We start from the raw sequence: 23,105 nt of genomic DNA on the forward strand, positions 1-23,105 counted from the left end.
ATAGAAAGAGGGATGATGGATGATGGATGATGGATGATGGATGATGGATGATGGATGATGGATGGATGATGGATATTAGATCAGTTCTTTGATTATGACTTGAACAAATAGGGTTAGGGTTAGGGTTAGTTAGGGTTAGGGTTAGTTAGGGTTAGGGTTAGTTAGGGTTAGGGTTAGTTAGGGTTAGGGTTAGTTAGGGTTAGTTAGGGTTAGGGTTAGTTAGGGTTAGGGTTAGTTAGAGTTAGGGTTAGGGTTAGGGTTAGTTAGGGTTAGTTAGAGTTAGGGTTAGGGTTAGTTAGGGTTGGGGTTAGTTAGAGTTAGGGTTAGCTGTAAAATTCTCTTGATCTGATTTGTTAGTTTTTTAACTGAGTAATTTTTAAAATGCAGAACACACACACACACACACACACATCTGAACTACAGGAGGATGAAGTTCATCTATCACTCTATTTGTCAATAGAAACATCAAAATAAATAAAACTTTATTTCAGAGCCCAGAAACAAAACAAGAGCACACAAACAAACAAACAAACAAACAAACAAACAAACAAACAAACAAACCAACAAACTCAAACATCTCCAGAAGCGTTTCAGTTCTGACCCGGTTCGGTGTGACCGTGTGTGACGTCATGACTCTGACGACTTGCTGATGCAGCAGTTTCTGGTCTGCGGAGCTGAAGTGGAAACTGATGGCGTCTCCTTCTGTTTCTCTTCAGGCGGGAACCGAACGTCCCGCACCCCCCCCCCCCCCGGCGGGTCACGTGTTTCCGTCCGCGGTTCGGATCCTCGACTCGGATTTCTTTCTATTCTGTCTAAATGCAAACTGAGCCCAGCTTCCGTCTCCGCTCATCGTTCTCCGTAAATGTAAACCGAACCTCAGGGGGTTAAACCGCATCCTGAGTCAGGACGCGTGACGTCACCGGCGCTTCGCCTTTGAATCAAACAGAAAACAATAAAGATGCGTGAAACGGAACCTACAGCCTCTGTTTGAGATGAAGTGGAAACGTCACCGAGCTGAAGTCACAGCTTCAGTCCGGTGTTTCCGACCGCATGAAGGCAGAACCACAACCTGTGGCCCCCCCTGGGTCATCTGTGGCCCCCGCTGGGGCATCTGTGGCCCCTGAACCGCAGGCTGAGACCAATCGCCAGCTTCCTCACAAATAAATGAGTTACTTCAGGATGTTAAAGTATAATAATGATGATGTTAAATTATAATAAATAATCATAATAATAATATTAATAATAATGTTATACTTTTGCTTTTTTCAAACATGAAAAACTGTTAAGAGCCCGAAAAAATCTCAATTCAAAATCAGCGTCCAAATACTTTTGTCTAGTTCATGTAGCAATTACTAGCTAATAGCAATCAGCAGGTAGTAGCAATTAGCAGCTGTTATGAGGTAGTAGCAATTAGCATCTAATTCAAAGAAGAACACAGCCAGGAGTTACTTTTCTCCGTCCACACAAGTCGACATTTAAGATGTTGTTTGTTCAGTGTAAACAAACAAAAAAACAGACTTCCATTGTGACCTTGAATCCTATTGGTTGGTCATTCTCAAACTTCTGGTGGCCATATTGGATTTAAAGTGTGTGTCCACATACTTTTGGCCATTGTCTTCCAACGGCAGGATGGTTCAGGGTTCAGGATGGTGCTCAGGTGTCCACATACTTTTGGACACATGGTGTCTGTTCTGAAACGGTGCTGCTCGCCTCGTGTTTGTGTCACCAGTCATACTGAGATGCTCACAGGGAACCCACACTCTGTGGGGGTGGAGGCTGCGACGAGTGAGGGGGGGGTGAGGTAGGGGCCAAAAAGGGAAATTTCCAAATTTCATAGAATTTCTTTTTTTTTTTTTAATTTGTTTCGAAGGCATCAGAGTTTCATTTTCTTTCCATTCAGGATGAAGCATTATTTAAAGGACAAGACAACAGAGATGCTCATCAGAACCAGCCAGGAGCAAAACCTCCAGGACCACCAGGACCACCAAAACCTAAAAAGACCTCCAGAACCTCCAGAATCTCCAGAACCTCCAACAGAAGGTAAGGCGGTTTCATCTTTTCACGTTCTGATGGGATTTTCAATCATAAAGTTGACTAGAGTCTAGAATTTCACGTCGTCGTTCAGATTTAGGTACAGCAAATTTTTAGGTTACGTTTAGAAATGAACAAATTTTAGTTGCAAAACTGTCCAAAAATTTCATTTTTTTAATTAACGAAAAACAGATGGAAGAGTTGATTTAAATCTTAAATCTTAATTTAGGCAATCTGCAGAAATGTTGACTTTTGTTTTTTTGCTTTATTGTTTATACAATTTCCTCCGGGATTAATAAAGTATCTATCTATCTATGAATACACGACTCATCAAATCTGTTGATTTCTGATAGAAAACAATTTTTTAGGGATCGCAAAATTGTGCCTTAAATTATACCTCGAACTTTATCAACACTTTCAAACATGTAGGATTGAATTCCAGTGTCTTCATACTTTTGGCCACGTGGTTTAATTCAAAGCAGGTTTCAGGATACTTCTGGCGATGTGGTATTTTAGGAGCAAGCGTCCGTTTACTTCTGGCCACGGCGTTGAGGACTTTTCTGTGATTATATTTCACTTTTTATTCTCCTTCTGCAGTACTTTTACTGTGATCGAGTAAATTCACATACTTTAAATACACTGAATACTTTTTATAGTCAGAAATAATCAGATCGGTTGAATTCGGACCCAGATGGCGACGGCCCGCCCTCGCCGATAATTTCCACGCCGTTGCATTTCCTCGCTCGCCACGGTCGGAAACATCCGGCACATGTGGAAACATCCATCGACCAATAAGACGAGAGACGCGAGCCATCAGCTCCGCCTCCGCAACGTGAAACTCTGACCGCTGCCGATCTGGAAAACCGAACGCTGCGTCACGCTTTGAGTCGACCGATAGAATCGCAGGGCGGGGTCACAGCGGTGTGGAGTTCTGACTCAAGTGATGCGTCTGAGGTTCTTGTGGTTTTAAATGTTCGAGGGTGAATCGTCGTGTCGTCATTGATGAACTCATAAATTCCGTTTTGGTATATTTAGTCAGTTAACGGCTCGATAGCTAAAGTTAGCTAAGCTGAGCAAACTGGTAGCTAGCATCATCAGCGATTCAGTTCAGAAACCTTCTCTTTGGTCCGACACATTATTTAAAGCTCTTTTCATCTGATTTAGGTACAGACCCAGTTGGGTGGCAACCAATCACAGACAGACAGGAAGCCCCGCCCATATAGAAGTCTTTAAACTGGACCTCCAGACAGGGTCCAGCTCTTCATCGCCATGGAGATAGCTGTAGCCATCGTCATTAGCTAAACTAGCTTTACCTTCACTGACCATCAGGCTCCTCCCCTCCCTCCTCAGCCAATCACCTTCCAGTAACCCTGTGACCTCATCCCAGACTCCGTTCTGTCTAAATAGTTCGTTCAGGCTGCTGGTTGGACCTGAATGAACCTGCAGGGACTCGCCCGTCCCGGTCCAGGTTGTGGATCAGAGCCACTGTGGTTGGATGATTCACGTAGGTAGATGGCCTCTGATTGGCTGATTGGTTCTGACAGCCAGCCAATCTTCTGCTCACTGGTTTCCAGGTTTCCTGAACAAACCCGTGGCTCCGACTCAGGTCAGACCGGTGCCGGGGCTGGAACCAGAACCTGGGACAGGAAGTCTCACCTGTGGAACTTTCTCTAACATCGAGTCTCTTGCAGAACCTGAAGAACCGGGACCAGCTGAGGACTTCCTGAAGCACCAGAACCACAACGATGCTGCTATCATTGGTACCCATCATCCTCCAGGTTTGCATCCTCTCGCTGACAGTGGTTGCTATGCCGACCTGTCAGCTGCAGGGGGACCTGGTCCAGTCCGCCCATCACCTGCTGCGAGATCTGGTAGGTTCTGATTAGCTTAACATTAGCCCGCTAACCCCGCCCTGCTACGAGCTAGCTGCTGAAGGTGTTTTCTGTTGGTCCTGAAGGGAGGAGACTTTCCTGTCCACTGTGTGAAATACAACGCCAACATCTCCATTCCAGGCTCCGCCTTCCCTGCTGCAACAGCCAATCAGCCTCAGGTAACCCTCTGACCTCATCACATACTCCAGCTGTGGTTTCACACTTTGACTCTTGACCTGTTGGTTGGAAAAACTGACGTCTGATTGGTTGTCTGCAGTGCCGCCAAGCATTATGGGTGGTGTATGAGTCGCTGTCGGAGGCGGGGACAGTGTTTGATGATTATGAAATTCCTGTTGGAGAGGGCGGAGTCACCTGGGACGAAAAGAAACTTGAAGATTTCCAAAACCTCCAGTACCGACTGCTGAAGCGAGCAAGCTGCGTGAGTACCTGTCTGTCTGTCTGTTCACCCGTCTGTCTGTTCATTTGTCTGTGCATCTGTCTGTCTGTTCACCTGTCTGCACACCTGTCTATCTGTACACCTGTTTGTTTACCTGTTTGTTTGTTGACCTGTCTGCTTACCTGTTTTTACCTGTCAGTTAGTTTACCTATATGTTTGGTTGTTTATTTACCTATCTATTTATTTACCTGTTTGTCTGTTTGTTTACCTGTATTTCTGTCTGTTTACCTGTCTGTCCTCTCCCTCCAGCTGGCCCGTGTCGACGGTTCGGGTGTTTTGTCGTCTTACTTCAGAAACGTGACGTCTCTCCTTCAGCAGGAGGTAAATCATTATAACCTCTAACTATAACATCCAACTTAAACAATATAAACTAATAGACCAGTGGGGGCGTGGGGGAGTGTCGACCCTGGGTCTCGTCTGTCAGGTACGACATGCTAAGCTAAATTCCGGGCTGTTAGTTTGGTGGGGCTGGACGCTGCCTTCTGGCTGATGTGTTGTGGTTCTGATGGATTCTGTCAGACTGAGTGGGCGTGTCTCTCTGTGTGTCACTCAGGACAGCGTTGCCTGTGGTTGGACGGTTCTGAGGCGGGACCTGCTGGAGGTTCTAACGTTCACGCTGCAGAATCATCGCAACTGCTACGTCTGGAGAAAGGCCCAGTGATGGATGACAAAAAATATATCTATTTATAACTCTATTTATTTATTTATTCTTCCACATTTGTAGTTATTTTCATATATTTATACTTTCATATTTGGTCAAGTTTTATAAATCACGTCCTTTCCTGCTGTAATATTTTTGATCAGATTAAAGCATCATGAATCGTTTCTGGGAGTCTGAGTTGGATCACCAATCTGGTTCTTGTAGTTCTGGTCTGAAACACTCAACACCTCACAAAAGACTCTCAAACTGATTGATGACAATTAGATTTCTAGGCTACCATGTTAGCGAAGGATGTTTTTTAAATTTAGAATGCTGGAATAAACTACTTTCTAACCTACCATGGTCATGTTGGCTATTTTCAAAAGGTTAGCGTGGTAGATTGTTTTCAACAGCCTTCAACAAATTATTTTTAAATGCTAGCACACGCACACACACACACACACAGTATATAACCCTGCTAAGCCCGAACAGTGAAAATCTGAGTTATGACTATGGCAGAAAAATCGTATTTTTTTAACCTCATTTAGATTTTAATTTTTGTTCAGACACAATGAGACTGTAAACAGTGACTCAGTCAGTTGCCTTTAATTCATAAAGTCTGAGTCAGACGTTCAGGTACAAGTAATCCATTAATACCACAGAGTCAATTCATTCCTTTGTTCATTCCTGCTCTGAGTCAACAGTGGAGAAAAAAACGAGCTGGACTCAAACGTGTCAGCAGATTCTGATAATTTACTTCACCAAAGAATAAAAGATAGATACTTTATTAATTATATATATATACTTTATTAAAAGACAAGATGAGAGGTCATCCCCACCCCCTTTGGGCATATTTTCACCATATGTTAACATAGAAACGTGACTGAAGTTTATACTGGTCACCAGATATGAGACCTTTTATTTTGACATCAACAACTTAAATCAACAAATAAAAAGTCACAAATTTAATATGCAGACAACAAAATCATCTACAGTGCAGCTTCTTTAAACCAAGCTTCAGAGTTTTCATTTCTTTCATTGTTAAAACTAACAGAAGATTCTTCACTCAGGCTGTTGTTCACACTGTTGTTTTTGCTGTTTATTGTCAACTACAGTAACTTATCCACATACATCTCCAGCATTCTGTCCTGATATTCCATCAACATCAGGACCAGATCCACCAATCAGAGACTTTCTACACCAGAGTGAATTTACTAGACTCGATTTGTCTCTAGAACATGTCTAAAGTTTCCCCTCCAACCAGCAGGAGACGCTCCAGCTGTGATGATGAGGAAGCTCTCACTTATCTACGTAGTAATATCAGGACACAAAACACATGGATGTCAAAGTATAAAATGGTAGCTGTTAGCATCAGCTTGAGCATACATTTTCATTTGACACCAAATTTTGTCACTCATAGCCATTTAATATAAAAAAAAACACAAATCAATAAATAACTCATAATAGTGTAAAATAATGATGGTTTAAGCCAAATAGTTAGCATTTAGCATGGTGAGTTTGAATTCAGTGACAAGTTATTATTGCAATTAGTTAGGGCAGCTTAGTTAGCTAGAGAGCTACTATAAGAGTACAATGTTGCTAAAAAGCAAATTATGCTAAGTAAATTTTGAAGCACATTGCTAACAAAGCTATTTACCTATGGTTAGTTTTTAATAAACTCCACCCTTTTCAGTTTGTGTAGATTCTAAACCATCCATGTCGTGATGTCATCAAAGGTTCAATCAGAACCAACTGGACTTCCTCCAGTCCAACTGAGGAAGACTCTGGGATGAATGGTCTTCACGCACCAAACTGAAGTCCAGTTGCTTGTGATTCAATCTTCAAAGCGTGCACCTGTCTAACTCCTCCTCTAGATTGTGATTGGCTGCTGGTACCAGGCCTTCTTCTGGACTGTCAGTGTGTAAAACTTTAGTAAATTCTAACTTTAAACCCGACGTCCCTGTGGGTGGCTGGGATGAGAACCAGTTCATGAATGCACCTTTACAGCTGAATGGGAAAAAACTAGACCAGGTCCCTCACTCTGAAGTCCCACCTGTCCAAGCCTCAGGGGGCGGGACTTCCTCCACAGCTTCCTGCTGGTTGGGGTCAACGTATTCGTGGCTAAACGTGACAGAATCAGCTCCCAATTTAAATTTGTAGACAGCCAGCAGACATTGGACCGCCTGAAGATACAAAGAACAACCAGATGACAAAGTTTATCCTGTTTGCCATCACCTCCAGTTAAAAAATATCAGTTAACAAAGATAACTGTGCTAGCTACAGTGGGAAAAAAAGTTCTATACCACGTCTTTAACACAAGCTAATGTTAGCTGATGTCAGTTATGATTAATGTCAGCAAACATCAGCCATCGTAGTCAATGTCAGCTGTCATGATTAATGTTAGCAAATGACTAATGTTACCAACATCAGACATCATAGCTAATGTTAGCTGTCAGAGAAAACTGATAATTCATTGGAAGAGTTTACAACTTTAATCTGCACAACCGTTTCATTACACATCATTGATGAAAAAAAGAACACCAACTGAAACGTCATGACATCATCACAATTATAATAAACAATAACAATAATAACAATAATAATAATAACAGCGACACAAAATAACACTGAGAAGTTTAGTAAATTAGCTCCAACCCATCTGAGGAAGAAAAAGGTCACTCTGTCACCGTGGTAACAGTAAGGCACTTTTGGCACTTAGAGCAGCCAATTGGAATGAACTGGAAAACAGAAAGCAGGAGAAGGCTGGTCTGTGATTGGCTGAAGGAGAGAGGTGGCGTTAGGGATGCTCGTGTGTCTCAGGCGACCGCTGGGCTGAACAGTTTGTTGTACTCTTCCTCAAACGAGACTCTCTTCAGACGCTCCAGCGACAGCAGAGTGAGACCTCCCTTTACACGCAACATATCACACACACACACACACACACACACACACACCAACACACACAACACACACGTGACACAAACAGGAAACTGTTCAAGTCAAACTAATAAAACACCACAAGCACATACAGTCTGCGTTTGTGTGAGCTAATCTGCTACAGCTACAAGGGAGCTAATTGCTAATCATGACACAGGTTCACGATCACTGGTATGAAAGCTATTGATGCTAGCAATATTAGCAATTAACATCAACCTGAAACCACAAGGTTCAGAAAGGATTGAATCAAGTTGACCAGCAAACAGAAACACTGCAACTGATTAGCACAGATATCTATCTAGAGTTATTATCTAGAGTTATATATCTAGTTATCTATCTACCTAGAGTTATCTATCTAGAGTTATCTATCTAGAGTTATCTATCTAGTTATCTATCTACCTAGAGTTATCTATCTACAGTTATCTATCTATCTACAGTTACCCATCTCTCCATCTATCTATCGTCTATCCATCTATCCTCTGCATTCAGAAGCTAACATGCTGTGGAGGGCTAACAGCGCCTCCTGCTGGGAGGAGGTGTGACTGCACCCTGGTGAAGACAGGATGGAGGCTCAGCGACTCACCCAGGTGAAGACAGAGATGAAGGAGAAGACGATGGACGCTCTGGCGGCGTCGGCACCTTCGTTCAGGGGGTTGTCTTCTATCTTAGAAACCTGCCACTGATTGGCCAGAAAACAGAAACCCACGAACCAGACCAGAGACCAGAGAGCTGCATTGAACCACAGGTTACAGTTAGTAACTAATCAACCAGGAAATGACAACACAGCCAGGGGGCGGAGTCTCACCTGACACCCCGATGTCGGCCATGACGGCCTTCTTTCTGTCCTTCACGCCGCTGATCTGAGGAAAGTAAACGTCCAGCACTATGAAGGCGGTGCAGCACAGGAAACAGAGCGTCCCCATGGAGACGGCGTATGTGCAGGCATTCTGGTTGCGGTTGAAGATGCAGAACTCCTCGTCTTCCTCCGGGCGGTTGGTGTAACCCTCGTTGGCGACGCAGCCGAGGATCACAATGGAGAAGAGCTGCAGACAAACAGCAGCTAGCTCATGCTAACAGACACACAGGTTCTCAGTAGGAGAAGCTAGATGCTAACATGGAGGCAGAACATGAAGGTTCTAATAACCGGAACAGGTTCAAATCACACAGAAGAATCTTTGTTCAGTTTGCAGATGGTGAATCATCCAATCAGGGCAGAGCTGTAGGGTCAGGAGGAGTCTTGTGTTGAACCTCAGGAATGTTAAGGCTAGTCTCGTGACACACACACACACACACACACACACACACACACACACACACACACACACACACCACAGCTAACAGAATGTAACTCAACAGGCTGACCATCAGATGAAGTAAACAGATGAGCTAGGGTTGATTAGCCAACACTAGTTAGCGTACATTAGCCTCAGAGTAAATTAGCTAACCCCAATGCTAACCAGAGACTAAACTAACATTCATCAGACTACACAAACCCACTGGTAACCAAACATGAAGCGGACTAGAGCACAGCCAAAATAAGTCTGTGATTAGCAAAGCCAGCCAGCGTTTGCCCATAATCAAACCCTGGGGTCACCTGTGTGACCTCACAGGTGGGTGGTGATCTATTAGCACCACTAACCTGTTAAAGGTCACCAACTCACCCAGCAGAGGATCCTCACGAGGGTCTGAGGCTGTCTGAAGAAGGTCATGGGGTCAAAGACCCCCCCTGCCTTGCCTGCCCCGTACGCCTGGAACCCATCCATTCAGCTCAGACCAGTAACGACCAATGAGGAAGTGAAGTTCTACAAACTGATCCCAGTCCAGGATGCCCAGTGCGCCCGTCCCAGTACATCCAGTTTGGTTGCGTTTGTTGGAGTTGGTTGAGGAGGTGGTTCTGGTTGTGCTCTCTTCTTCTTCTACTGCTGTAACAAACTATAATCTGTTCTAATCCTCCTCATCCTCCCTCAAACACTGTGGATAACTTCCACCCTGAACTCTGTCTCAAAGGCAGCGGTCGGCCTTCAACCAGCTCCACCAATCACGTGTTTTCATTCATCCCTTGGGGGTTCAACCACCTGAAAGACTTTACTGAGGGATGGGTAATCTTTAAGCCTTAAACTGTACATTTATTTGGTTTTGTCTGATTTGTGTTGCATAAACTCAACTTTAACTCATTTACTGTTGAAAAAAACTTTAAAGAAAATCTTGAGAATTAAAAATAAATAAAAACAAGAACATTTGTGCAAGAAATAAATTTCAAAAAATCATAGTCCAATAGAAATTCAGTCGGCACAAAAAGAGCAGAATAATTCAAATTCACAGGTTAAAACTGCTTAAGTGAATCAGTGAAACCTGCATTAACAGAACTAGTAGTGGGGTCAGGTATTTGTGGGTTAATCCCCCACTAACTGTAGTCCTCTTTCCCTCCTCCGGCGCCTCTCTATATGCTGTTGCACACCGTGACCACACGGAGGCGGTGTTTTACAACCGGCGCGTCCGCTCCTAAAAATACCAACGAAGAAGACGACGACAAAGCTAACCAGCGTAGTTAGCTTGTCACTTGTAATTATATAAGAAACACGAACACGGTAAGTGACGCTCTGGAATATAAAACATATATTTATTAAAGTGAGTCGTTAACGTGGAGATATTTGCAACTATTGATTTAACTCGTTGACCACAGAATTCATCGTTTGCTTAGCAGCTTAGCTAAAAACAGCGAAACAAGCGAACCAGGTGAGCAGCGGCTCAGCTAGCTGCATGCTAATAACGCTCATTATTTAAATAAAGGTAGCATTAGCGCTTTAGCCCTCATGGCTACCATAAACACTGGCTTGTTTCCACCGGTTAAAGCTAAAATAACGTGTTTTGGCGTTAACCTTGAAACGAGCCACCCTACCGTAAACAGAGCTGACACAGAAGTCCATATGAAAAAGCACAAATTCAGCTAAATAATGTGATTCAGCGGCCATTAGAAGGTAATAATACTTTATTACAGTCTATTAGGATCCCCTTTTTTATTCGGCGTTCGTACAATGAATGATTCAATTCACTATTAAAAGTTTTAGCTGTTCAATCATTTCCTGACTCCTGATCACCAGGTCTTTGGTCTCTGACCGGAGATGTCGGCTGATACTAAGATCGCAGAGCTGCTCACGGAGCTCCACCAGCTCATCAAGCAGACGCAGGTAAACCCCTCCCCCCCGGGAAATACACCTGGACAGGTGAACGCATGATGATGACGCCATGTCTGTCCTGACAGGAGGAGCGATCCCGCAGCGAACACAACCTCCTCAACATCCAGAAAACACACGAGAGGATGCAGACAGAGAACAAAAGTCCGTCACCATGGTGATTGTATTTCTAAACACTGATGAAGATGATGGTCTGTTCTCACTGTTCTTCATCCTTCTCCTCCAGCGTCGCCATACTACCGCACCAAGCTGAGGGGGTTGTACACCACCGCCAAGGCCGACGCAGAGGCGGAGTGCAGGTGGGTCATCCCCCCGTCCCACATCGGAACCAACACAGGGTTGTCAATTTCATTTTTAAAAATGAAACTGTACAGGGTTGAGCTTTTATTTCTGGATACAGTAGAACCTCGAGATACGAGCCGTTCTGTTCATATTCTTGTTTGACATACGAGTTGAAATCTGAGATACGAGTCGTGCTTCAGGACCACACCACGTGTTGGCGGATGGATATGACATCAGTGAGACCGGATCTCATTATTTACCACGTGTTGGCGGATGGATATGACATCAGTGAGACCGGATCTCATTATTTACCACGTGTTGGCGGATGGATATGACATCAGTGAGACCGGATCTCGTTCTTTACCACGTGTTGGCGGATGGATACGACATCAGTTGAGACCGGATCTCGTTCTTTACCACGTGTTGGCGGATGGATACGACATCAGTTGAGACCGGATCTCGTTCTCGTTGGTGAAGACGTAGCTCGAGTGTTCTTGTGAATTTTGCTTTTTTAATTTTTCATGTAACTTATATATAATTAATTGTACAAAGGTAAAGTCTGCGCATCTACTAGTTGATAAAAATGTTTTTTTTAAAGAATTTAGGGGGTTTGGAGCTTTTTCCAAGGCTGGAACAGATTTAAATGATTTTAATTCTTTTAAATGTTTGACTTACAACTTTAACCCGTTCTGTCACTGAACTCGTATCTCCAGGTTCTCCTTTAGGTGCTCCTGTATATTTCCTGAGGTTGTTCTGTGTTTAAGGTGAACATCTAGTCGTCTTTCTGTCTCTGCAGCATCCTGCGACACGCTCTGGATAAAATCGCTGAGATCAAGTCTTTGCTGGAGGAGAGGAGAATCGGTGAGTCTCTGGGATCCAAACACCATCAGAACCGAACAGATTTAGTGACTGATCTCCTCCACAGCTGCTAAGATGGCGGGGGTCTACAGCGACAGCGACCCCCCCAGGAAGACGATGAGGCGCGGCGTCCTGATGACGCTCCTCCAGCAGTCGGCCATGACGCTCCCGCTGTGGATCGGCAAACCCGGGGAGAGGTAGCAGCTGCTTCCTTTCTGATGTCCAGTCAAAGCTGGTGGCGCTACGGCCGCTAACAGCTGTGTGTTGCCCCCCCGGCAGCCCCCCCCCTCTCTGCGGGGCAACCCCGGCCAGCAGCGACTATGTGGCCAAGCAGGGCGACAAGGTGGCAGCAAGGGTGAAGGCCGTGGACGGAGACGAGCAGTGGATCCTAGCGGAGGTGGTCAGCTACAACCACTCCACCAACAAGTGAGTCCCAATGGGGGGGGGGCAGGAAGTGACATCACAGACCTGACTCTGCCTCTCCCTCCAGGTACGAGGTGGACGACATCGACGAAGAAGGCAAAGAGTGAGTTTTGTGTCGTCTCAGTCGTTTGCTTTTCATTCGTCATCCGTTAACGGATTGGACGCCGCATGTGGGCATCGATCACATGACCATCACACGTAAACGCCATTGGCTCCTCCCCAGGCGCCACACGCTGAGCCGGCGGCGGATCATCCCTCTGCCTCAGTGGAAGGCCAACCCGGAGACCGACCCCGAGGCGTTGTTCAGCAAGGACCAGCTGGTGCTGGCGCTCTACCCCCAGACCACCTGCTTCTACCGGGCCCTGATCCACACACCCCCACACAGGGTAAGACCCCGCCCCCTGCCACCACCGTCTGACCTGTGATTGGTTCTCGGGACGTCCCGCTAACCTGGCCGTGTCTGTCCGCAGCCGCAGGACGACTACTCGGTGCTGTTCGAGGACACATCGTACGCCGACGGATACTCGCCGCCACTCAACGTGGCTCAGAGGTACGTGGTCGCCTGCAAGGAGAACAAGAAGAAGTGACCGCCGTCTGGAGCCACACCCGTTCTGAATGGTCAACCCGCCGTGACATCAGAACGTTTTCTACGGTTCTGTGTCGATCAAGAGAAATCCATCCATCCTGACTGAAAAATAAAATCCTCGTTTAAAAAGGAGTTCAGCGTCTCTACCGACGGTTAATGTGGGACACATTTTACCCACAATGCACTGAAAGAAGAAAATGATAAACATCGATGTTTTGCTGTCGACTGCAGATGTAGCATGTTAGCATCCAGTTAAGCTAACGCCGCTTTTCCGTCAAGGTTGGTTTATTTCCCTTTTTTTTTTTTTTTTTGATAAAACATTTTAGGTTCAGGACAGAATTTACTTTTTGAAACTTTTGGCAAGTTTTAACATTTTCATTTCTTTTAACTCTGAGACTTCAGTGTTTTATTGATGATTGACCTTCCTCCTGGGGGTCAATAAAGTTTCAGATTTTACACACTGATTTATTTCATGTTTTCAGGTACAAACAAACCTTTTGACAACTTAACTGTTTATTCAGAAAAAAACAATTCAAGGTCAAGAAACAAACTGATTTTTAAACATTTTTTTAAAATCCTGATTTTGTTTATATTTTTATATTGTTTATAAGTTTCTGTCAATTGAGATCTAAAACCCGTTAGTAACAAACACCTGTGAACTGGGAGGAAACCAGTAAAAGCAGCACGAACCCTCTGGAATAGAAAACGGATCAGGACTCACACTTTTTTGTTCCGGACGTCGGGAATGTCGGCGTTCCGGTTTAAACCGGATCAAAAATAAACGTTTTGGTAAATCTCCAGTTTGGGTGGTGAACCTGGATGTTCGGCTGATTCCAGATCCGCTGGAGGTGAGAAGATCCCTTTAAGTCCCAGATGAACGACGAGCGTCGAAAACCGACAAAATCAGAAAAGTCAAGTTTCTGGGAAAATATCAAAAATTACATAAAAAACAGCCCAGAAGTCGTCGGTTCTGTTCTCGTCCTAAAAATAATTTAAACAACCACAGGTGTAATCAAACCCCGGCGGCTCCCCGGCCTCAGATCAGGACGCTGGACACCGACACTCGGGTGGACCGCCCACTTTTGGGCACAACGATCGGCTCGTCGTCTGTCAGCGGAAGAGAGAACAATGGATTCTGGGTCAGAATGGCATCAGATCGGTGAACGTTTTCAGCCGCCGTTCGGCTGGTCTCACCTGTCGTGACGCCATTCTCCGCCCGGTGGCGGTCCCTCTCGATGTAGATGGCGGTGGCGAGGAAGAAAGCTCCACCCGCCACAGACACGAAGGCACAGAGCAGCAGAGAGAACTGCAGCGAGCGGAAACGCCACAGGAAGGAGTTCCTCTTCCTCAGGGAGTCGGAGAGCTGGAGGAGAGAGACGGACGTCACACGGAGGCCCACGATTGGTCGAACCAGAGCAAAGCGAGGGGCGTGGTCACAGCAGAATCACGGACCAATAATCAAATTCAACATTAACAAAAGCACGTACCACTCCGATCAGGTAGGGACTTCCTGCGTCTCCCAGCAGGTGTGAGATGACGATCTGCAGCGCCTCTGCAGTGGAGCGGCGGGTGGGAACGACCACGTACTGACAGACGGACACAGGCGTGAACGGTTACGATGTTAGCAGGATGCTGCCTGAGCGTTAGCACAGAGGCGGGACTCACCAGCAGAATGTCGGCCACGATGGCCCAGTTCATGGACAGGAAGGTCTCCCCAAAGAAGATGAAGACCTGGAGAGAAAAGAAACGACCGTCAGATGTCCCGGCGCTCAAATGGTCACCCGCAGCGCGTTGTTAGCGCCGCTCAGCTGCTAGCCGTTAGCGCTCACGTATGTAGCGACAGTGCTGGTCTTAGCAAACACCACGGCGAGGTAGAGGAACGGCGCCGACATCAGCAGCCCAGTGGCGCAGACCAGTGGGTCGGCGCGGGGCGTCCTCGTCCTCAGCTTGCGGCTGATCATCACGCCGCTGGCCACACCCAACACGCCCGTGATGCAAGTGATGATGCCGAAGATCAGGCTGTTAGGAGAGACAGCGTGAGGGCGGGGCTCCCGTGTGAAACGTGATGGCGACGAGGCGGATGTGGACGTTACCTCTCCGAGGAGGCGCAGTTGCCCTTCTCGCAGGGGTCCTTCACGTCGGCGAAGACGGCGGCCCGGAAGAGGAAGGTCGGCGCCCAGAGGGCCAGGGAGCCGGTGACGAACGCCACCGCCGTGAAGCCGAAGGTGGACAGCACGAAGCTGTAGCTGCACGGGAATCAAAGGACGGGATTTAAACTCAGGCGAAAACAAGTCGGAGTTAAGTTTCAGTCAGCGCCGCCTTGCTGGCGGGACGCTGGACCTACTTCCTGCTCAGAGCCTGCAGGTCCATCAGCCAGCTGGTGCGGTGCAGCTGGTGCTCGGGTCGCGCTTCGACACCGCCCCGTTTGGGCTCCTGAACCACCGACAGCAGCAGCACCACGGCGACCAGTCCGAACCCCGGGGTCACCTGACGACAGACACCTGTCAGACATCGGCCACGCCCACCAGCGCCTGCCAATCAGCGTCTGGCTCACTCACCCGCAGAGCCCAGTGCCAGTCCTGAGCCACGCCCCCCACCTGGGAACCCACGATGTAGCCGAGACCACTGGGGATAGAACCAGAGGTTAGCCACTGGCTAGCAGCTAGCATTTGGCGTCAGGCGCCAGCGGCTGGTCGCGCCACAGGAAGTGGAACCCACCTGCCCACAGGAATAGCGAAGTAGAAGATGGAGAGCATGTTGGTCCTCTTTTCCTTCACGTAGAGGTCGGCGATGATGGTGGGGGCGATGGTGGAGTAGCTCGCTTCTCCCACGCCAACGAGGCCGCGAGTCAACAGCAGCAGCCAGAAATGCTTCAAGACAGAAAGAGTCGAGTGAAATGTTTGAAACAAGGTTAAATCCACGGCGACGGGGGCGGAACTCACTCCTTGTGGCGTGTAGGAGCTGCCCAGAGTCACCACGGACCAGAACAAGATGCCGCCGCTCATGATGTACTTCCTGTTGTACCTGTCGCCAAGGTAACCAAAGACCGGCGCCAGGAACATGTAGCTGCAGATAAAAACTGGAGGGAAACAAAAAGAGGAGGAGTCAAAAGGGTAAAAACAGAAACGTCGTAACCCGATCGTTCTGATAAACTCGCTAACGGCGAGTCATTCGGCATCCACAGCAGCAGGTGGCGCTGTGACTCCGTCATAGCACATGACTGGTTGATCATCGCATCAATGAATAAGACACAAAACACAAGTTTACATTCCTGAACTTTATAAGCGCACAAAAAAAAAACAAATTAACCACAAAAACAAAAATTACTGCAGAAAAAATTCTAAATTTCATAAGTCTCATCTTTGGGTCATTTACATGTTTCTGATGTTGACTGAATATTAATTCTATGATGCTGACAAAAGAGGCGGAGCTTCTCACCTGTTTGCAGTAAACCAGATTCCCCGTCCTCGATGCCAAAGTAGTGTTCTATTCCAGGAAGAACACCTGAGGGGTGGGGGGGGACACACAATCCATTAAACCTCGACTCGATCTACTCAATCCTTTCATTTGCTTCCTCTCCTTCCTGTCTGGAGGTCATGTGATCAGCATCTCAGGCTGTGATTGGCAGATGGTACCTGCCACGGTGAACCTGTCCATGTAGTTGAGCAGGTTGATGTAACACAGGATGGCGACGGTCAGCGTCGCGCGCACGCCGGACACCCCACTGCCAGACTCCTCCCCCGGCCGCTGATTGGCCGCCATGGCGCCCTGCTCCTCTGCCTCCGCCTCGCTGTCATCGGAGAGGAACGGCGCCGAGTCGGATGTGGGCTCGCCGGAAGCCATGACGCCGCTGGGGGGGGGGGGTTAGACATCACAAACATCTCCTTTATTAGTTTAAAATCAAACCGATTGATCAGAGTTGAACAGATTCCCTCCATACACAAACATAAACAATCCCTCTGATTGGTCGCCGTTGAAAACTCTACACAATTTATTAAACGTCGTTTTTATTATTATTATTATTATTATTATTATAAAGAGTTATTTTAGATTGATTTTATTTAAGTTTGTGATTTATTTTACTCATTCCTGTTTTATACAATCATTATTCATTCAGTCTTCATTCGGTTTAAACGTCGACACGAGTTCACCTCAGGTGAACTCACCGTGAACAGAGTCACGCGGGGACGCGGTTCATCCGGTTTTCTGAGATCAAGCGAGACTGATGGAGAATTGAACACATGACCAGTCGATCTGATGATATCAACCTCCGTATCGTCATCTGTTGGACGTACGATGATGACGAGGAGGAGGATCCGTCTGCAGGAGACGTGAAAACTGATGATTCTCACAAAGGAAGAGAAAGGAGAAGCAGCGATCACATGACCGAGTGTTAGTCATGTGATCACAGAAGTATTGACAGTCTAATCAAGACAAAGACGTCTTTCCTCCACGCTGGACATCGTGTGAGGAAGTCCGTCTGTTGACAGAACTGTCTGGTTCTCCTCGTCCTCATCAGTAAACTTCAAACAGAGGCTCCTCCATGACTCACCTGATGATGGGTCATGTGATCTGTTGTGGGTCTTTAAGAATTGTCACGTCTTCACAGATTCCTGTGAGACATTGTTGATTTAATCTTAATCCAGTTTAGAAACAAACTGATTAGATCTAAACCCGATCGGTGGCTTCGGTCCTGAATGTGATTCAATCAGTCTGAACAGGAGGAAGTGGAAAGCTGCAGCATGTCAATTTAAAAAGATTTAAAAATAAATAATAATGTTTTTAAATTATATATTTATGTTCATTTTAAAACTATTTAGATGTGACGCAAAACATTCAAAAAAGGGTTAAATCAAAACAGAATTTTGATCGGTTTTCAGCTAAAGCAGCAAACAAACAAATAATCGTCATCATAATAAACATAAGTTTATTTTTAGTTTTAATAATAAAGATTGGACAGAAGGAGTCACGTGTCGTTCAAAGCATCTGTCGGCGGGGCTCGTGAGCGCCGCGCGCGCGCCAGGGGAACAAAACAAAGTTTGACGTTTACGTGACGCTAAAATTAACGCCGAATTCGAGATTAATTGAATGACGTCATTTGATCCAAACACATAAATCCCCACGTTTTACTGACCTGTGGGACAAAACGCTGACGTCACACTCCACTGTCTTGCTAACAGTTTATGCTAGCTGTCGCGCGCCGCCTGTTAGCTTGTTGTTGACTTGTTTACCTGCAGGATGAGTCAGACCGTCGCTTCTTCCTGCTTCCGGGCCGCCGCTCCAATCACAGTTCGACCCTCACTCGGTTCTCAAAGAAGCTCGAATCCCATCATGTTGCTCAACGGCTCAAAGTCCCCCCCCCTGAAGTTTAAATGTCTTCACTCCAGACCTCCTCCCAAATAAATACCGAACCGCGCCGCCATGATGGAATCGTCATGATTTACCACGTGACGTACGAGCCAGTCACGTGACGCGGAATCGAAATAAATCAGTCTGCAGTACTCTTTTAAATTTTTATTTATTGAAATTCACAATAAACAGTTAAAAGAGTAATACAAATGTGTGACCAACATAATGGAAATTACAAAAATTAAAAAATAATTTTTTTAATTGTATGTCAGGGCATGTGGGAGGAGCCATCTTCTAATCTGTAAACAAACAAATTCATTATATTCCAAACATTTTTCAAATCTGGATTGAGGTAATAATCACTAGATTTTAGATGATATCAGCCCATTCCCCATGTTCTGGAACGTTCCTGATCAGACGGTTCTGAGCTACTGGAACCACGTTAGAGGTTCCGACCCCTGCAGGGAGCAGGAGGACATCCAAACCTTCAGTTCCATCTGATCGCGTAAAAAATGACCTTTAGGGTCATGATTTTGACGTGATTATTCGCCGTCATGGAGATGTTTGAAGGAGACGTTCTATCAGAACAGGATTGACGTTTGTCAGCAGACAGAACAAACACCCAACGACCTTCTGCTCAGGTTGGCGTGAAGGACATAAGATCCATCTCCCACCTGCTGGGGTATAAATATTATCTGGAAAATTTTTGTTCAGCTTTACAATTAATTAGAAAATTTCAGTGTAAAAAGTGCAAAAATATGACGCATCCTCTCCACAGGCGGATGGTCGGCGTCTTGATTCCCGTCGGACAACATCAGAGCTCAGGTCCAGACCTCGATGAGGTCTCCGTCCTCCATGTCCAGCTCAGCTGGCGTCTGACTGTGTCTCACTTGGGATCCATCGAATTGGAAGCGGGCCGCCATCCCGGAACCGGCAGACATGCTGGACACATACTGGGAGAAGATGGAGCCCAGCGGCGAGTCCTGAAACACAAAGGGGGGTCGATGACATCACGGGCGGCGGACGCAGACACAGATGATGGAGGAGGAAGAGGCGGAGCTACGAACCCTGAGCAGAGTGAACTCCTGCAGAGATTTCCGGTCTTTCCCCTGCAGCCTGACAGTGATGCTGCTGCTGCTGGAAGGAACGGCTTCAGCTTTATCCTCCGCTGCCATGACAACACACTCTACTCAGGGAAAGAAGTCAAAGGTCAGGCGTGAGCTTTGATGTCATGTTGTGTGAAACAACGATTGCTGATCCACTAGTGACTGTCATGAACCAGTGAACTGTGTTGCTCCATGAAATGCTACAGAGAAAATGGAATTTTATTCAAGCGATGAACACATTTTGACCATTTCAAACTCTTAAAATAATTTAACAAACACTCTGAATTAAATGTCTCTTTAAAATGGAATAAAAAGCTGAACTAAAACGATTCGTGAAGCAAACAAAAGACACCGTTAGAAAATCATCCACGTATCGCCTCTGGGCTTCAAGAGCGTGTAGCAGAGCCTTGACCTGAGGTTAGAAAATAAATTGAAACGAAAAAAAAACTCTATATGACTGAACAATGAAAAATAAATAACTGATAGATATCTGCATAAATATTTCTTTTACCTGGTTAATGGGACTTCTGCTCCGACAGGCTTTCAGCTAGTGTGACGCATATTTTGAGCAAAGGCAATATATTTTAATGTTTCAAGATCACTATAATCTTCCAATTTACAACTACAAAAAAATTAAATTAACACAAATAAAATACATGTATTTTCCCAGGGCATGCTGAGCCGCTGCATGATTATGAAAGGGCTGCATGTGGCCCTGGAGCCACAGGTTGCCAACCCCTGACCAAGAGTAATAATCCAAATAGTAAATAACTGATCTTTTCTAAGTTGCTGCATCTTTAAAATCCCTACTTCACTTTTTTCTGGCCAGCTATCCAGAGTTTGGTTTTGTGATCAGAACAGAAACATGAAGCTGGAGATGATTTCTCACCAAGAGAAGAATTCCTTTTTGGTCATGTGACTCACCGATGATGTCGGCGATGCCGATGCCGAGCTCACTGATGGTCGAGTCTGTCGGAAGCTCCATGTCTTCCCTCATCAGCAGGAGGCGAGGAGGAGGAACGCCGAGGATGAGCGACAGCTGGGAGACGACGTCCCTCAGAGGCACCGACTGAACACACAGATCAGATCAACAGACGAAGACGAAGATGAAGATGAAGACGTCACGGCGTGGAGCTGAAAGCTCAGCCGGTTTTTAGAGCGACGCACCGACAGCACCGGAATCTTGTGGATGTCCGCCCGGCAGCGGATCTTCAGCGGGATCTCCCGCGCCACAGAGCAGTACGGTGAGGGAGGCGTCACGGCAACCGTCTCACCACTATCACTAGGGGTCATCACGATGACATCATCATCACCGAGGTCATCAGAAGAGAGCGGAGATGGGCGGAGTCTGGACGTGTGCTGCTGTTCAGGCGACAGGAAGGAGTTGAGCTCCTGGAGTCTTTTGTCGACCTCCCTGAAAAAAAAAAAACTCTTTCAGGTCAAAACGTTTAAGAAATCCAGAAAACTGCGAGAGGATGAAGAACCCAGACTGACCTGATCTTCTTCTTCACCTTTCTGGACTGTTTGGTGACCGGACTCTGAAGAGGCGGAGGAGACGGACAGCGAGGACTGTCCCTGATAAAAACCAGACATCAAATAATTTAACTCTTTCACATTTAAGTGTTTTCAGGATGAAGCAGCTTCCTGGTGTCACCGCTTACACGTCTGTTTTCTTCGTCATACGCTTTTCATCCTCCTCAGAGTCACTGAGGAGGATGACGTCCGATGGATCTCGAGATGAAAACTGAAACCACAGACTCTCATCAGCAGCGTCATCTGTTCAGAGACAAATGATCAATGAAGACAAAAAGGAAGCAACGGCACAGGTTTAGAGCCAGACGTGATAAAAAGTCTTCAGGCTCTACCTTTGGGTTCCTCCTCCATGAACGCCGCTGCCCGCGGCTTCAGCTGCAGGCTGCTGCTCACCTGTAACAACCACAGGCTGTAAACAGTCGTCGAGCAAAAGGACTCATCTCTTCTGAATCTGATTGGTTCCTGCTCGACAAAGAGACGACGCCTCTTCCTTCCTCTGGGGTTTGTGTTGCAGAGCAGACAGAACAAACACCAGGATCTGTTTACCTTGTTGGAGTACACCGGCACCGGGACGATGGCTGAGGGGTCGAGGATGCGTCTGCGTTTGGGTGGGGGTTTCACCGGCTGTGCCTCACCGTCACACACCTGCGGAGCAGACAGTGACGTCATGTTCAGGTGCTGGCTATGTCAGGTGGTTTTAAGTGGACAATGACGGATGGAATTCTTCATTCAAGGAGGTTACAATGGTCAGAGTGGTGTCAACACCGCGTCACATTAAGGCGTTGTTACCGTTCGATGACGACATAAGTAAATAAATTTTAAACATCTCAATTTCATGTAATTAGCATCAAAACAACAACAAATATGTCGAACTAGTGAGAAATTTATAGTAAATTTCTGCTTTGATAAAATGCAGTGATTCAGTTTAATGTTTTTTAAATGGTGAGAGCGGAAGTTAAGATTACAAGTTAGTTAACTACGCGTTAACTACTACTTTTAACGATCCACTTGATTTGATGGTTAAATTGGTTATTATACGTTGATAGGTCACTACCGTATCAAAACTAAAGTAAAACCTGAGCCTAAACTAACCGCGATCGCCTCTCGATTCATTCCGGGCTTTTATTTTGAAGAACAGTTGAAACAAGCTAACATCAAACTGACGCTAACGTCCGTTTAGTCTCTCTGGCGGAAGTTTTAAGTTATTTTTCTGACTTCCGGCTCAAACTCTTCTCTTTAAGTTTTACTACAACAGTTATGTACTTGAGACGTTTTGTTAAAATGACCATATTCATGGTTTTTAAAACGATTTACACAACAAATTCAAAAAACACTTACCGGGTCAGCCATATTTGTTTCCTTTCCGCACGCCTGACCAGTGTTACATTAACTTCCGTCCGTGCGAAACAACAACTAGCTAAGAACCAAAGTACGTTGTAAGGCGCAGCAGTTAGTGTTCCCCAAAATATCGATGTGGAAATTATTGCTATGTAAAATTGTATTTTAAAAATATTCAGTAAACGAAGTGTATTTATAAAAAAAGAGAAAAAAGTCAACTAATCCTATTGTTGAATAATAAATTAATACTTTATTTATCCTGTAGAAAATGGAATAAACCCTCTGCTCACAGACATCCACACATACCACGGAGAGCACAACAATGAATGAACAAATAAATAAAAAATAAACTTGTGAATACACAAAAGGACACAGGAAATACAATAATTACACTAGAAATATCAACTTCAACCATCTTCAAACAGGTGGACAGAACTCCATCTGACGCCTGTCCTTCAGTGATGGGGAGGTTCTCCGCTCTGCCCCCCCCCCACCCCCCC

At 45.8% G+C, this 23,105-nt stretch overlaps 5 protein-coding genes across 10 annotated transcripts; 2 read left to right on the forward strand and 3 right to left on the reverse strand.

The window, feature by feature from the left end:
• Positions 1–1,908: 1,908 nt before the first annotated feature.
• Positions 1,909–5,020, forward strand: LOC137609324 (interferon alpha-17-like). Its single transcript, XM_068336295.1, has 6 exons — positions 1,909–2,040; positions 3,723–3,902; positions 3,989–4,081; positions 4,180–4,341; positions 4,609–4,680; positions 4,913–5,020. The coding sequence occupies exons 2-6, from the start codon at positions 3,777–3,779 to the stop codon at positions 5,018–5,020; spliced, it is 561 nt and encodes a 186-aa protein (XP_068192396.1). The 5' UTR covers positions 1,909–2,040; positions 3,723–3,776.
• Positions 5,021–6,948: 1,928 nt separating this feature from the next.
• Positions 6,949–10,088, reverse strand: LOC137610136 (synaptogyrin-1-like). 3 transcript variants are annotated; one of them, XR_011038422.1, is made up of 5 exons: positions 9,598–10,078; positions 8,742–8,979; positions 8,520–8,665; positions 7,655–7,905; positions 7,071–7,182 (listed from the first exon to the last, which is right to left on the reverse strand). XR_011038422.1 is itself a non-coding variant. In XM_068337608.1 (4 exons), exons 1-4 carry the CDS (start codon positions 9,697–9,699, stop codon positions 7,036–7,038), a joined length of 633 nt encoding a protein of 210 aa, XP_068193709.1. In that variant the 5' UTR covers positions 9,700–10,088; the 3' UTR covers positions 6,949–7,035. The 3 variants fall into 3 exon arrangements, 2 of the variants coding, with proteins under 2 accessions (XP_068193709.1, XP_068193710.1); XM_068337608.1 differs by lacking the exon at positions 7,655–7,905 and having other exon boundaries at positions 6,949–7,182; positions 9,598–10,088; XM_068337609.1 differs by having other exon boundaries at positions 6,949–7,905.
• A 311-nt stretch (positions 10,089–10,399) lies between these two features.
• sgf29 (SAGA complex associated factor 29) lies at positions 10,400–19,425 on the forward strand. Its single transcript, XM_068337595.1, has 11 exons — positions 10,400–10,524; positions 11,038–11,124; positions 11,199–11,274; positions 11,357–11,429; positions 12,209–12,273; positions 12,338–12,467; positions 12,550–12,696; positions 12,761–12,796; positions 12,917–13,079; positions 13,164–13,558; positions 19,407–19,425. The coding sequence occupies exons 2-10, from the start codon at positions 11,059–11,061 to the stop codon at positions 13,278–13,280; spliced, it is 873 nt and encodes a 290-aa protein (XP_068193696.1). The 5' UTR covers positions 10,400–10,524; positions 11,038–11,058; the 3' UTR covers positions 13,281–13,558; positions 19,407–19,425.
• spns1 (SPNS lysolipid transporter 1, lysophospholipid) lies at positions 13,599–18,699 on the reverse strand. 3 transcript variants are annotated; one of them, XM_068337570.1, is made up of 13 exons: positions 18,511–18,694; positions 16,915–17,129; positions 16,718–16,783; positions 16,222–16,358; positions 15,998–16,149; positions 15,838–15,904; positions 15,624–15,766; positions 15,373–15,525; positions 15,109–15,298; positions 14,945–15,010; positions 14,767–14,865; positions 14,474–14,642; positions 13,606–14,386 (listed from the first exon to the last, which is right to left on the reverse strand). In XM_068337570.1, exons 2-13 carry the CDS (start codon positions 17,120–17,122, stop codon positions 14,316–14,318), a joined length of 1,521 nt encoding a protein of 506 aa, XP_068193671.1. In that variant the 5' UTR covers positions 17,123–17,129; positions 18,511–18,694; the 3' UTR covers positions 13,606–14,315. The 3 variants fall into 3 exon arrangements, with proteins under 3 accessions (XP_068193670.1, XP_068193668.1, XP_068193671.1); XM_068337569.1 differs by having other exon boundaries at positions 13,599–14,642; positions 18,414–18,699; XM_068337567.1 differs by having other exon boundaries at positions 13,601–14,642; positions 18,511–18,698.
• On the reverse strand, positions 18,841–23,042 carry nfatc2ip (nuclear factor of activated T cells 2 interacting protein). 2 transcript variants are annotated; one of them, XM_068337584.1, is made up of 9 exons: positions 22,606–23,042; positions 21,814–21,912; positions 21,600–21,660; positions 21,396–21,510; positions 21,229–21,309; positions 20,902–21,148; positions 20,659–20,803; positions 19,696–19,814; positions 18,841–19,611 (listed from the first exon to the last, which is right to left on the reverse strand). In XM_068337584.1, exons 1-9 carry the CDS (start codon positions 22,615–22,617, stop codon positions 19,450–19,452), a joined length of 1,041 nt encoding a protein of 346 aa, XP_068193685.1. In that variant the 5' UTR covers positions 22,618–23,042; the 3' UTR covers positions 18,841–19,449. The 2 variants fall into 2 exon arrangements, with proteins under 2 accessions (XP_068193685.1, XP_068193684.1); XM_068337583.1 differs by lacking the exon at positions 22,606–23,042 and having other exon boundaries at positions 21,814–22,070.
• Between the last annotated feature and the right edge of the window lie 63 nt (positions 23,043–23,105).

This window comes from Antennarius striatus, chromosome 16 (assembly GCF_040054535.1).
Source record: "Antennarius striatus isolate MH-2024 chromosome 16, ASM4005453v1, whole genome shotgun sequence".
Taxonomy (NCBI): Eukaryota; Metazoa; Chordata; class Actinopteri; order Lophiiformes; family Antennariidae; genus Antennarius; species Antennarius striatus.

Coding starts and splice junctions, on each gene's coding strand:
- LOC137609324 (XM_068336295.1), top strand. CDS start 3,777: ATGCTGCTATCATTGGTACCCATCATCCTCCAGGTTTGCATCCTCTCG. Junction 3,903..3,988: donor ATCACCTGCTGCGAGATCTG/GTAGGTTCTGAT, acceptor TTGGTCCTGAAG/GGAGGAGACTTTCCTGTCCA. Junction 4,082..4,179: donor CAACAGCCAATCAGCCTCAG/GTAACCCTCTGA, acceptor GGTTGTCTGCAG/TGCCGCCAAGCATTATGGGT.
- LOC137610136 (XM_068337608.1), bottom strand. CDS start 9,699: ATGGATGGGTTCCAGGCGTACGGGGCAGGCAAGGCAGGGGGGGTCTTT. Junction 8,980..9,597: donor TCGTGAGGATCCTCTGCTGG/GTGAGTTGGTGA, acceptor GTTTGTCTGCAG/CTCTTCTCCATTGTGATCCT. Junction 7,183..8,519: donor TCATCTCTGTCTTCACCTGG/GTGAGTCGCTGA, acceptor TTGTATCTTCAG/GCGGTCCAATGTCTGCTGGC.
- sgf29 (XM_068337595.1), top strand. CDS start 11,059: ATGTCGGCTGATACTAAGATCGCAGAGCTGCTCACGGAGCTCCACCAG. Junction 11,125..11,198: donor AGCTCATCAAGCAGACGCAG/GTAAACCCCTCC, acceptor CTGTCCTGACAG/GAGGAGCGATCCCGCAGCGA. Junction 12,468..12,549: donor ATCGGCAAACCCGGGGAGAG/GTAGCAGCTGCT, acceptor CCCCCCCGGCAG/CCCCCCCCCTCTCTGCGGGG.
- spns1 (XM_068337569.1), bottom strand. CDS start 17,122: ATGGCTTCCGGCGAGCCCACATCCGACTCGGCGCCGTTCCTCTCCGAT. Junction 15,905..15,997: donor TTCGCTATTCCTGTGGGCAG/GTGGGTTCCACT, acceptor TTCTATCCCCAG/TGGTCTCGGCTACATCGTGG. Junction 15,011..15,108: donor CCAGCACTGTCGCTACATAC/GTGAGCGCTAAC, acceptor TTTTCTCTCCAG/GTCTTCATCTTCTTTGGGGA.
- nfatc2ip (XM_068337583.1), bottom strand. CDS start 21,936: ATGACGTCACTGTCTGCTCCGCAGGTGTGTGACGGTGAGGCACAGCCG. Junction 21,149..21,228: donor AAGGTGAAGAAGAAGATCAG/GTCAGTCTGGGT, acceptor TTTTTTTTTCAG/GGAGGTCGACAAAAGACTCC. Junction 19,815..20,658: donor CGGCATCGCCGACATCATCG/GTGAGTCACATG, acceptor TTCCCTGAGTAG/AGTGTGTTGTCATGGCAGCG.